This window comes from Topomyia yanbarensis, chromosome 3 (genome assembly GCF_030247195.1).
Source record: "Topomyia yanbarensis strain Yona2022 chromosome 3, ASM3024719v1, whole genome shotgun sequence".
NCBI classification, from domain to species: Eukaryota; Metazoa; Arthropoda; class Insecta; order Diptera; family Culicidae; genus Topomyia; species Topomyia yanbarensis.
This window is the reverse complement of record NC_080672.1, coordinates 1,426,138-1,440,205: the sequence shown is the minus strand read 5'-3', so window position 1 is coordinate 1,440,205 and position 14,068 is coordinate 1,426,138. Positions and strand designations below refer to the sequence as shown.

The following is a 14,068-nucleotide window of genomic DNA, read 5'->3' as shown; positions in this document are numbered from 1 at the left end:
ATATTTTCAGAGCAGCATGCACTCAGTGCACTAGCGCGACTGCCGGAAGGTTAATAATTGATAAAGATTTTACCAATTGAATGGAATGTATTGAATATTTATCACAATAGAAAATCAAAAAGAAGTTGATAGTTTCGGATGACTTTGGAAGGTAATATATTTGGACTTCATAGTTTTTGTTTTGTTTTTTATGAATGATTGCGGTGCTCTCGTTAAAAACAAACATTTTTGGCATTCAGAAAATACCAATATATATCCTTCCCTAATGTCAGAGCGACATCCTTCTAAAAAACGTAGTGTAGAATTTACTGACGTAGGACAGTGGAGGATCCAGGGGAGGGTCGTGGGAGTCCGGAATTCTCCCTCCGAAAATTCTCGACTTATTGAAAAATCTAAAATCAGTTTTAAATTCAAAATCATCTCAATGTTTCGCTTATTTGCATTATTTGAGGTTATCAGGTATTACAATAGTACAAAGTTCATTTCAGAATCGAAATCTCAGCCTCCCGCCTCTGCAGTGCCCCATATCGGACGTGCATTGTCTAAAGAGCAAAGTAAACTGCTAGTTCAATTCTTGCCGTGGTGATCGTTTAGTGTCGAGATGTGTGAATATCAAAAACGAAAAGTGGAACTCTTTTTATAAAGTGATTCAACTGGAGCTGTGGTGCTGGATTCTCGGAAAAGCTCACTATCAGAAGCATTCACTGTAATTGCATCTTCATGTTTGCGAAATCGCAGGTCTATGGATGGTGCGCATGGATGATTGTGAAGGATTCGAATGTTTGTATATTAACGTGTTTGGTCGCGTAGGCCTTTTTATATTTCCATTACAGAGGTCATTCGCCTCTTTTTCGGGTTTGAAAAATCTCTTTTTGAAAAATCTGTAATTCGTTTGTATAACCGTGTGTGCTTTCCAATGCCCACGCGAGTGGCGAGCCTGTTATTCAATTTTTTAAGTGTACGGTTCAGTACCTAGAAGAGAGTGAGTTCCTCCATATCACTAGTGTGCCCGGCAATGTTGCTCTGAAACTTGTTGTCCACTGTATATGAGCGTCATTTATTTTTTGAGCATAATCCAACTGCAGGAATGGGTGTAGGCTGCTTGGACCGAGGGTATGGGTTTCCAGACGTGACCGATTCATGATCTCGTGGAAACGCGCATATGTGTGGCGTTGGAGACGGCACTTATAAATTCGTTTGCGAGATCGTGGGTTGAATTATCCCGAATCGTCGCTGTATCACTAGAGTATTCGGCCACGATGCCCTCAAACTTCTAGTGTATCTGAATTGGTTTTGCCCTTCTCAAAGAAAAGATATGCAATCACTTTGAAAACCGACTTTTTTTATCGAGGATCGAATCTCATATACCATACGGCTCAGTTCGTCGGGATCAGAAAATGTCTGTATGCATGTGTATGTTGTTTAAAATCTCACTAGTTTAGTTTTTTTGAAACTATTGTGATTTGCACAATAGTTTCAAATAAAAGGTATAACACTCCCATAAGCTGTAATTGATTACTTAATTGATCGGACTTCTGGTTCCGGAGTTAAAGGTTGGAGAGTGTTGTTGAGCAATGGCGTCTTTTCGCGCAACGAAGGATTACAACCGGAGCTCGTCCGTTATAGTTCTTTGACTCTGACATTATTGTCGCAGATCAGGTTACGTTGAAGTAATTCTTGTCTCAAAATCTTCACGATTCTGTATGGTGTAGAATCGGCACTTCAACAGGGAATTTACGGTCAAAGAATCTAGTTTTGCTCTGACAGTCAGGTTGCCCTAAAAGCACTTAGTTCACGGATTCGAGATCTAAATTTGTAATCGCGTGTCGAACTCAAATCGAAGAATGTAGCATTTTAAATGGTTTTTTATTCAGTTCGTTAATTTGAAAGGCACAAATCTGTTAGTTTGACAGAGCCACATTCTTTTTGAATCGCATTTTAAATATTTTAAAATTTGGCGATTACAATGATAAAGAATTTTTATATTAAGAGGAAAAATTTCACAGCTATCTTAATACTAGGAATCCAGTTTGATATACAAGAGGGGGAAGAATAGTTATCTTATGTAAAAAAAGTTACAGCTGTCATGAAACTAGTAATACCGACCACCATTTGTCATCATATCCTGGGAAATTGGGTGGAATAGATCGTGCCTGAAGGGAATCCTTTATCTGAGACCTTGCGTCATAGTGCATTATACAGCTTAATTTTATCCTCGCGCTGTTTGTATGCAGGCCATGATGGAAGACCATGTGCAGGGCCCCGAAATTTTCTTTTCAGTTTCTCTGCCGCAGGAATCATCCTCATGATCTCCCTCGTATTTACCGCAACGTTTCTTATGGCCACAATAGGTGGCGGCGTGGCCTAACTGTTTGCAATCGGTGCAGTTCATTACCCTTGGCACAAACAGGCGAACAGCTATTCAGTGTGTTGAGTACTATTCGTGCGATCTTTGTAAATCCATTTACGGAACTTCATTTCATTTGATATGTAACTGCCCTGTAATAATATAATTGTGCATACAGATTTTTGGTTCCCCATACAAAGATGAGGGGAGCCAAAAACCATTCTTGCTAGGTCGGTGTGGTAAAGAGCTCCAGGCTTCTTTTGTGAAGTTCATTATTCATTCGGGAGTGAAGGTTCCAGGCTGTTTATTGTTTATCTTTCTTAGGGGCCGTACACAAATGACGTAGCTTTTTTCTGGCGATTTTCGATCCCTCCCTCCCCCTCGTAGCATTTGGTCACAAAATTCTAACCTCCCCCTTGTAAATGACGTAGCATATCTCTAACCCCCCCCCCGCAACGTGACCGAGAGATGAAAAAATTACATATGTTTTTCAATTCTTTTAAATATATGTCCTTACAAAATGTTTGACGACTTTTATCAACATTTTCATTATAACAGCAAATTACCTACAAAAGAAGCCCATTACAAGACAAATATAGTGTGGATAGTTTTGTTTAGAATTTTACATGTCATAAAGCATGAAGAAAAGTTCACAAAGCTGCAGCTGCCAACGATTTTAGGAAGCATAAGCTCAACTAAATTACTAAATTTTCTTTGATTGAATCCGAAAGAAAATTTAATTCAGCTACCAAAATAAGTCTACTAGTTAGAAATATTAGCTAACTAATGTAGAAATTTAAATCCGCATGAAAAATCTATCCTTTTCTTTGCGAGCCTGCCATTCCGCGAACAGTAAAATTTACAAAATGAAAAACCGCGTGAAAATCAACTTAGGAATGGAGGAACATTAAATTGTTTTTTCTAATTAATGGGTTTTGATGCCCGCCAAAAAAATTAAACTTAATGCTACGTCGCACAACTTCTGACCCTACCCTCCCCCTCGTCACACTTCGTCACAAATTTGGTGTACCCCCCCTACCCCCTAAAATGCTACGTCATTTATGCATGACCCCTTACCCTTCCTCCAGGAAACAGGGGGACGCTGTCTAGCAAGTATTTCGTACCCAATATCAGCTGGACCGGACATGATTATCACGGTTAAACAGCAATAAATAATACCTTTTACAAATATGTCAACGACTAGTACACGAGGTATGCGAAACCGCTTACCCTATATTCCCTTTTTGGGGTGAAGTAACCAAAAAACGGGGTCCAAAGTGCTGGACCGAGGCGAGATGTTGGGTACGCGCAAAATATATGTGATTTGACAACCACAGCCTACCCCTGCCAGAAAAGTGATGAGATGAGAGGGCCAGGCACAAATATCCGAATAACATGGTGAATGTGCCAATAGAGCTAATATATTCCGATCCCTGATTCTTCATGAATATGATACAGGCAAGAGACTTTCTCTGAATGGATTCAAGTGCTTGTGAAATGTCATGAAAGCCTACACTCGACAATTTTCTCTACACTTGCTCTTATTCTCGCACTATACACCAAAACATTTTGAAAATAGTAGGCGCTGCGTTTACAACGGTACTATCAGTTGTCCGATCAATTGCGCCTACTGTTTCGGAAATAATTGATTCTTGAAAAGTTACTAAAATATGTCTATACTATAAAATCTTTTCCTCGTGGACACGGTAGTCTTAGAAGAACATTAAAATAACTCGTATTTACTATATTACATGCCATTGGGCTTGGTCTATATCGTAAATTAATGCACAACACTAGAAGAAAACACTAGCGCCGACACAAACTAGAATTCAAGAAACAGTATTTTTAATCCTTCCAAAGGTACATCCTTGATTACTGGTATAGTAGCGACAAAATAGTACACTTCTAATTCACATATATGGAGGGCCATTTAATTGCTAGACCTTGTCCAAGAATGTAATTATTGGTTATAAAGATTTTTCATAGCGGATGGTTATGCTTCGTCAGTGACAAAGCATTCTGTATGAGTCTTAAATAAATTGACGGGTAAACTCGTTCCGAAGTAGGCCGTGAAACGGGGTTTCTTTGTTACAAATTTTGATTATATGCGGCATGTTTGCTAAACAAATGGTATGACTGCTTGCTGCGATCGTCTGTATCGTTATTATTTTGATGTATTGTCATTAGGAGACAAATTTGTAAATTAGAAGCTGCGATCAGTTTTAACATATTGTTGGCACAATACGTATTCGGATTTATGGAACAATTGAGAAAATTTGGAATGTAGGATTAGGTATTACTGTTTTAATATAATATGTTTCAAATTCATGAACCGCAAGGATTGACAGTTTTGATTGCAACAAGTTAGAGTAAATAGTTCCATCATTTCAAGAAACCTCGTTTCGCGCTATCAATTGTTAAAAGATTCCAAACATGCGACAAAGTGAAAAAAAAAAGTTTCATGATGCAGCTTCTATTTAGCAACATCAAATGCGTCAAACGATACGAAACAAATTGAATTTGCGAAATTAGTGATTTACGACACTTTTTAAATACGATGAATGTATGTTTTGCGCTACTTACTTGAAACACTGTAACCGTTGCCCAGAGAATATTGTTGAAGTGTTTTCGGTCACACTCACACAGTGGATGTTTGGAGACAATTTCTGGACAAGTGCATTCCCTTTCTTGTCCATATTCATCGACAAACTTACAAAACTTACCTCCGAATAAGTACATGCCAAGGATGCTATAAATTATTATCGAATGTTATGATTGATGTATTGTGTAAATGCATCTGATGTTTTAGGCTTGTTAAGAGTTTTATTTACTGTTTGTATTTATGTCCATGGTAATTTATTGTGAAAAACAAATCATTTTGTTATGTATATAGTCGGCGAAAGACTCAAACTCTCTTTCTCTCTTCTAGAACATACTAATTGTTGTTTCAGCATGAGAATGGTCCATTGTTCCAATATCGAAAAACTCACATATGTTGCTGTGTTTGGAAAAAAGGATGAAGGACTATGAGTAAAAACTCGTCGAGTCTATTTGTGGCGTATAGTGAAAGGAAAAAATAAATGGAAACACATATAGAACATGACAAAATCCACATGCTCTTGCATATAGATATTTAATCTGATGTTTAGCGCATGGTAGTAAACTAAGATTGTTAATATTATAAATACTTTGAAAGCGATGTATGGTTAAAAGGTTGAACTAAAATGTAAGTAATGTAGTTTGCTAATAGACGGTAGCACACTGTTTTGTCTGATTGTTGATTCTCATGGTTAATTTAGTATTTTAATATATACTTGACACAATGCACTACCGTTAAAATATTAATAACATTTGAAGAATTGCAACCAATAAATATAGTGCAGTAATAAAATTTATTTCTGAAAAAGTTGACATTTGACGGCTTACTTCGATTGAAAAATACTACTAACATTTTCAGGGTAAACCAAGTTGGTGAAACTATCATTACAGATGATAAATGTTCATCTGAATAAACAGACGCGTGTGGGACAATTGAAAATAGGCCCAGCTATCTCTACAAAAATTGTAGAGTGTATAAACGCTGGTTTTTGTTATTATGTTATGTTATTTCATCTCAATATTTAAAGAATATCAATCTTGAATAGTTGATGATTTTGTGTAAATAAAAAAAGCAATAAACTATTTCGATTTATTTTGGGGCAATTGTGAAACCATATATAACTATGTATTAAACATATTTTTGTGCAAAATGAGCGTGACGTTTCTCTTTATAAGACTCAAACTAACGCGCCGCCTACTAAGTTTTCCGTTGAACTAGCACACACTTATTTTAGATCAGCAATTTCAGCTCAGTCGTGCAGACAGCAAATTCACAATATGCTATCTCAACAAAGTGATGTTTGTTTACTAATTTTTAGCTTACTGTAAACATTTGTCACCCAAAAATTTTGTTTGCTGTGTGCACGGCTGTGCATATTTCGGCAAAAGACGCGAAAAAAGATGGGATTCGCAACAAAAAAATTGGCGTTAGTGTATGAAAAGATTAGTCAGTTTAGACGAATCGAAGAATGAAAACCAACAACTTCTGAGCGGACGAATTGAATTCATGACATGAAGGCATATCCTCACTAGGTAGCTCCCCAATTTTTGCACGTGGTTTCGAAGTTATTGCGCTGTTTAATTCCACCTTAATTTTTGAAAACAACGTTATTGCAAATGAAAGCTTCTCTTCAATAACTTTCTACTTCAACAACATCGTCGGATTTAAGTTTATTTCTAATCTTTTTACATAATCTGCTAGTCTAAATCAACGTTTTTCTTTTTCACGTATTGTAAAATTTTAAAATAAGAGCTTAATAATCGAAAGTACAAGCAAACAAAGAGAGGCTCTCGTTTTCCATAACGAAGTTTTTTAAAAATTATGGTAGAGTTATACATCAGACCGTCAGTAGAAAATGATAATAAAAGATACTAACAAAGGAAATTTCATTTCCAGAGTAGAGCTATGAAAACAATGGCAATAATAAACAAACAACGCATATTTCATCATGGACTTACCTTAAATTAGTTTAACTTTGAATAATGTTTTCTCGACCTTACCACCATCTAGTTAAGATTAGTATACAGCTAAATAATCAATATTGAGATGCTGGTTTCCGCAATTCGATAGTGAACGAACACGTTCTCATTCATCTTAGTCAAGTAAACATTAAGAAACGTGGCAGCAACAAAGCATATTTCGAAAAATTGTCTATTACAAAACATCCTTAATTAATCGAGAATAGTAACCGGTATAAATACAAGCACGTGGAACAAAACAAAAAAAATATATCTTATAATACACATATTAGTTTAATATGTGTGTTTAGGAGTCGCACAAAATTTTGCTGTATACAACATGATCGAATTTGTTAACAACTGAGACTACAGCTTACGTTTGATTAAAAGGAACGAAAAAGCATTTGAATTAAGAAGTGAGCATACTATATATATATAAAATTCGAACTTATAGGATTGGTTTTTTTTACCATGAATTCGATTCATAAACTGGTGCACTTTAATAAACTCGTTATATGATGCATGAGCATGTACAAAGGAAGCGAAACAGAAAAAAGGGGGTTGTTAAAAGTGGCAATTATTGTAGTATACCTGGAACACTGTCACCAATGCCCACAAGAGGCTGTCAAAATTTTTCCTATCACATTCCTCTTCACCACCGGTTGTCTCATTTTTATCGCAGAACTTGCAACCAAACAGATTCATCCCGAGGATACTTAGGAAACATTGATAAGATTTTATTTATTCATTTGTTATTTTTTTTCTAATTAAATCAAATAAATGTGTTGATGTTAATATCAACATCGTCACAACAGGGGTAAAGTTCTAATAGAAAAGACGGAGTAGCAGTGAGGAATGAGTTAAACTGTTCTTTTAAACTTGCTCTACTTATCTCATTTTTTAGTCTGGATTGGAGATTTAAAAACCTGCAAATATTTTGGTTAAATATTTTATTCACTCTTGAAAGACTTTGATCGACATGCAAATGTCACAAAATTTCAAACACTTTACAAAAATTCTGTACGGATATGTGAATTAAAATTAATTTCAATCGATCAAAAATAATTAGTAAATAATAAGTAGGATAATAGATATGAACAAGTTAAAAGAATTCAAAACCGACAAAATATCTAAATCAATTACTTGTTAGAATCTCTAAGTAATCTAAACGCAGCACAACATCCGATTTCTCACTTAAAACCCCGCCTTTTCTCTGAGAATATCGGATAAACCTTCTTTCCAGTAAGGACTTTTATCTACATGCATTGTTTTGTATTACGTCGTTTTAGAATACCGGAACAAGTTTGTACATTTTTTTGAACCTGACATGCTAGGTTCAAACACAGGAAGCGTATTCGAAAGATCCCGTGACGACTGATCAATTTAGTTATCAAAACCGTAAGTAATAATGTTACGTTTGTATATTCCAATAAAATTACCATGATAAGTAGGTTTATGCTTAATTTTTTTTGCATTAAATACCGTTTTAAGATTTAGTATTATTTTTAATAATTTATCGTTACCGTAAAAATGCTAGTACTCACCTGAATATGAAAATAAATAGTATTAGCAGTGAAAAGAAAATTGCAACATTGTCCATAGTTCTCAGCATCACAAATAGCTGGCGTCGAAGGTTAGGCATGAACCGGACTAGTTTCAATATACGTAATAGCCGGAACGTCCTCAGTACGCTCAGTCCCGAGTTTCCCTGTCCTTCTCCTAGATAGGCTTGTCCGAGTTCAACGACGCTGCAAAAAAATTTTTAATATAATTTATTATTGATGGTATATGTACAACTAATGGTTGTGTGGGATGCAATCGAATACGTGTTGGATAACCCAGGTACATTATAAACCTCTGCAGGCTACTAAACATAGACACACACGCTTCCAATTCCAACATGCCCTCAACCAACTCGGGTGACTCTTCATCTTTCGTCAGTCAACTGTCGTCCGAATTTCCCTATTGGGTAACTCCCTCGGAATGAAATAATAATCTCTTCAATGGCGATCCTTCCAGCGCCCTTTTTGAAAAGTTTTGTTATTCCTACACCAGTAAACCGAGCAAATACTAGTGAAGTATCAATACAGCGTGGATTTTTTAGAGAGTCACATTTTCAGCTATCTTTCCTCACAGGCATCAAACCGACAAAGATTGGCAAGGCTTCCAGTCTGACGATAGTCTGTTTCAGTCTGTTTTTGAATTAATGTTCCGTGTGAAGACAGCTTTAGCACAGGGGCTGATTCAGTTAGATTCTCATTCAGTTAAACGCGCTTGTTGACGTCGAATCTAAGTTGCTTGTTTCAGATTGATACATATTTCTATTTTTTAGAAGTTACAAAAATTGTCTTTTGCCGCTTTGAGAGCAAACTGCATTACATTCGGAGGCGATGGACGAACATCAGTGGGATCTAGGCTAATCGTTTCGAAAAGACGACGGGAACATTCGAGTCACGGCAACCGCAATTTTGATAAAGAAGACACCAATTTTCTCTGATGAAATGTACGATACACCGGTCAACAGCAGGTCATTTGATTATTCAAGCCGGGCAAAAGTTATTCGATATTGAACAATGTTATGGCAGTTGTGGAAATTAGATTCACTCATTATTATATTTAACATCGTTTGCATAGGGTGGCCAATGACTGGTCATACGTCCTGGTTTCCCAGGACATGCCCTAGTTTTGACTTGACAATCCTAGTGTCCTGGGATGCCGTAGAAAAAAACTGATTTGTTCTGGTTTTTATCTTGTAAGCCTAAAATATTTGTTTCATCGAGTTTTCGCTTGATTCACTAAGCTCCAAGTCAAAGTTACGCATAAGCAACCATAACTGTAACGTGCACACTCTCTCAATCACCCGAGCGCTCCGACGCAGTCGTGCTACCAGCCAGCGACCAGCTTAGTCGTCCCGGCCCTGCGTTCGGAGGTTGTGAGGGGGTCTTCCCAACTCTCTTCTCAGGCGAGTATTTTGCTTTAAATGACGATCCGCTTCCTGAAAACCTTCTGGGTTCCAGCTTGCCATCGGGTACATCACGTCCTTGCAATTTGTCGGGAAGCTTTGCATATGGCGTCGATGGTTTGCGGTTGTATTACCAAAACGTCAGAGGGCTCAGGACGAAAATCGAGGACTTGTACTTGGCTGCTCTTGACGGCGACTACGATATTTTCGTTCTAACGGAAACTTGGCTTGATGATCGTATTACATCGATGCAGCTCTTCGGGGATTCTTACGCGGTTTATCGTGCGGATCGAGGTGCTCGTAACAGTATCCATGGTTGCGGCGGGGGAGTTTTAATCGCTGTTTCTTCCGCACTTGCCTTCTGTGAGTTTGGTGTGGATAGTTCATCAAACATTGAAGCAGTTTGGACGAAGATTACTACGCAAAGAAAGAACTACTTTATTGGAGCTGTTTACATTCTTCCAGAAAAACGACTTGATTGTTCTATTACGCAGTTCCACCTAGACTCCATAGAGCGCGCTTCTTCTCAGGCAGATACAAACGATGTGATGATAGTCCTTGGCGATTTCAACCAACCAGGACTCATGTGGGTTTCTTCTGGACGTGGGTACGCTTACCCTAACCCGCTATCCTCGACAACAAATCCTGTCAGCCGCTTACTTCTGGACGGGATGGCTTTTCACGGACTAAGTCAAGTAAGCACGGTTTCCAACCATCAATCTCGTTTTCTTGACCTTGTCTTTGTCAATGAGAATGCTTTTCCTGAGTGTTCTGTGAGTGAATCTTCCAGTGCGATCGTTCCTTTGGATAACTATCATCCCGCTTTAGACATATCCATTTCTACCATTAGTTCACCACTATATGAAGAAGCTTTAGCTGTGAATCGTCGTAATTTTCGCAAAACTGATCTAGTAGCTCTACGCCGCTCACTGTTGCTGATTGACTGGAGTGTACTACTTGATCAAGTGGATGTAGATGTTGCAGTTGATCTCTATAATCGCTTACTCCTTGACTGTGATGAAAAATCTGTTCCAAATTATCAACCTCCCAGGAAGCCTCCCTGGTCGAACGCAATGCTTCGGAATCTGAAACGCATCCGTGCCAAAGCTCTACGTGCGTACAAAAATCGACGATGCCCTATTCTCAAGCGCTTTTTCACAATAGCCAGTAATGAGTACCGCTGTTATAATAAATTGCTGTACAAAGGATATGTGAACCGCATCCAACAAAACTTACAACGAAATCCGAAGGGACTTTTGTTAATACGAAGAGGAAGGAAACGGGTCTTCCGACTAGGATGATTTACAATGGCGAAGTAGCGACTACGACGGCGACAAAGTGTTCCCTATTTGCCAGTTACTTCTCGAGTGTCTTCACTACTGATGCGCCAACTGCCATCGAGCTCGAAAACGCGTCCCGTGATGTTCCCGTTGGTGCGGTGGATATGGATGTATTCACCATTTCAGAACAATCGGTTCTCTCTGCAATATAAAAAACAAAATCGTCGTATGCTCCAGGACTAAGTGCAATGCCTTCAGCTGTTCTGAAAAAATGTTCGGATATTTTATCGATTCCACTGACGCACCTTTTCAATGTGTCATTTCAGCAGCAAAAATTCCCCGATGATTGGAAGTGTTCAGTCATGTTTCCGGTACACAAGAAAGGTGACAAAAGCAACATCGAGAACTACCGGGGAATCACTTCGCTGAGAGTCGAGTCAAAAATTTTCGAATCACTTGTCAACGAGGTGCTGTTCTCTGCTAGTAAACATTACATAAGCACTTGTCAGCACGGATTCTTTCCCGGTCGATCGGTGGAAACGAACCTGGTCTCCTTCACATCCTTTTGTACGGAACAAATGCCCAAACAACTTCAGATAGGCACGATCTACACAGACCTTAAGGCTGCTTTCGACACTGTTAAGCATGAGATTCTGCTAACGAAGCTTGATAAACTTGGATGCACTGCCCGATGCTGCCGTTGGCTTCGATCATACCTTGTTCACCGTAAAGTCGTTGTTCAAATTGGTGACAATGAATCTGAGTCCTTTTCCAACCATTCTGGAGTTCCTCAAGGTATCACACTTGGTCCGCTACTGTTTTCACTGTTCGTGAATGATGTGGCTTTCGTCTTAATGCGTGGAGGACTATTCTTCGCCGATGACTTGAAAATATTTCTAATTATAAGGAAAGAAGCCGATTGCCGTGAGCTACAGTATCTCGTTGATACCTTTTATAGTTGGTGTAAAAGAAAAATGATGGTTCTTAGTGTTGCTAAATGCTTTGTTATCAGCTTTCATCGAACGAGGAACATGTTTACTTTCAACTACAACATCGCTGGAACTCAGTTGCAACGCGTTGATCATGTAAAAGATTTGGGCGTCATCCTTGATGAAAGGCTAACGTACACCCATCACTTCTCAGCGATCATTGACAAAGCTAATCGTCTACTAGGTTTTATGTTCAAAATATCCAACGAATTCCGGGACCCTTTGTGCTTCAAAGCGTTGTATTGTTCGCTGGTGCGCTCACAGTTGGAATTCGCAAACGTCGTCTGGTGCCCCTACCATGCAACTTGGAGCCAAAGAATTGAAGCCGTCCAGCGCAGATTCATAAGATATGCATTACGTCAATTGCCTTGGAATGATCCGCTGAACTTGCTGCCATACGAAGACCGTTGTCGATTACTAGGACTACACACTTTAGAAGATCGTAGACACGCGTCGCAAGCTACCTTCGTATCTAAGCTTCTTCTCGCCGAATATGATGTTCCCGATCTCCTATCACAAATTAACCTCTACGCACCAACCCATGTCCTTCGTCCTCGAACACTGCTGCCGACTGAAATGCGTAACACTAACTACGCTGCCAACAGCTCGATACTAGCAATGGTCCGTCGCTTCAACGATTTTACCGACAACTTCGACTTCGTCATTAGTTCTGCACAGTTTAGAAATCGTTTGTTATCACTTTAGGTTAATTATTTGTAATTTAGTTCATTAAGACTCATTGTCAGATGGACGTAAATTGTTAAATATAAATATAAATATAAATATAAATATAAATATAAATATAAATATAAATATAAATATAAATATAAATATAAATATAAATATAAATATAAATATAAATATAAATATAAATATAAATATAAATATAAATATAAATATAAATATAAATATAAATATAAATATAAATATAAATATAAATATAAATATAAATATAAATATAAATATAAATATAAATATAAATATAAATATAAATATAAATATAAATATAAATATAAACATAAATATAAATCAGAATGCGAGAACCAAAGCGTAATATAATCGAATCTCTCAATTGTAGGGTACGCGAGCCCATATTCATCGCATTGGTCTGTCACACTATTTCGATTGTAACTCGGCTTACAGTGATTGGATTGCGCTTAAATGGGTATCATAAAGACGCTGAATTACTGAATAAAGATTCGCCATCTTATCTAGTCTAGTCTAGTCTACACATACACAGCCAATACATGTAGGGATCCTGGAAAATTGCAAACATTCGCCTACAATTTTTCTTGTCAATATTAATGTTTGTGGTGCATATACTATGTGACACAAACATTAGAGCGGCCAGGCCAACTGTGCAGCGTACAAAATGAAGATGATTCAAAATAATACGGCAATCAAATTATTCATTTAATGAAGAATTTGATCAACGAATCATTTTGAACCTCGAAAAAGGAAGAAACGTGGACAACCGTACACAACCGTTTCAATTTGATAGGGGTTTGATAAATCGTTGGGAGTGACTTGGCTAAGAGGGTTAATGTCACTCCTTTGGTCCTACGTTACTGGTATGGGGCAGAGGTTATTAGACCTGCCCTGCCTATAAAGCCAAGGTTATAGCGCCTTTACTCGCTCTCTGGAATAATGATAAAAAAAATTGTCGAAATCGGGTGAACCAAATCAATCATACATGAATATAAACATGTTATGTGTTGAATATAATACTGTATCCAGCAACTATAACTAGCAACTATAGTCCAGGTCAAAAGTTTGAATACATTTCAGAAATAATTTCTCCCTACGGAACCATCTGTAATATGAATTCTAATCAATTATGTTGATTCTGCATGGAGCGATTTGTCCTTTTTCTACTTTTTTGTGTTGTAATGTTCAGAATAGAGAACATTCAACAAAATGGAAGATAAGATAC

General features: G+C 37.6%; 1 protein-coding gene across 5 annotated transcripts in view; it reads right to left on the bottom strand.

Moving 5' to 3' along the window:
• LOC131693474 (voltage-dependent T-type calcium channel subunit alpha-1G) overlaps nucleotides 1-14,068 on the bottom strand; it is an 83,825-nt gene that overhangs the window by 26,107 nt on the left and 43,650 nt on the right. For 4 of the 5 annotated variants that reach the window (XM_058981323.1, XM_058981324.1, XM_058981325.1 and 1 more), the window contains 2 exons: nucleotides 8,449-8,652; nucleotides 4,931-5,096 (listed from right to left, as the gene is read on the bottom strand). In XM_058981323.1, the coding sequence (XP_058837306.1) occupies nucleotides 4,931-5,096; nucleotides 8,449-8,652 (370 nt within the window). Of the gene's footprint in view, nucleotides 1-4,930; nucleotides 5,097-7,495; nucleotides 7,620-8,448; nucleotides 8,653-14,068 lie in introns of all 5 variants that reach the window. The other variant, XM_058981326.1, reaches the window with a different exon arrangement.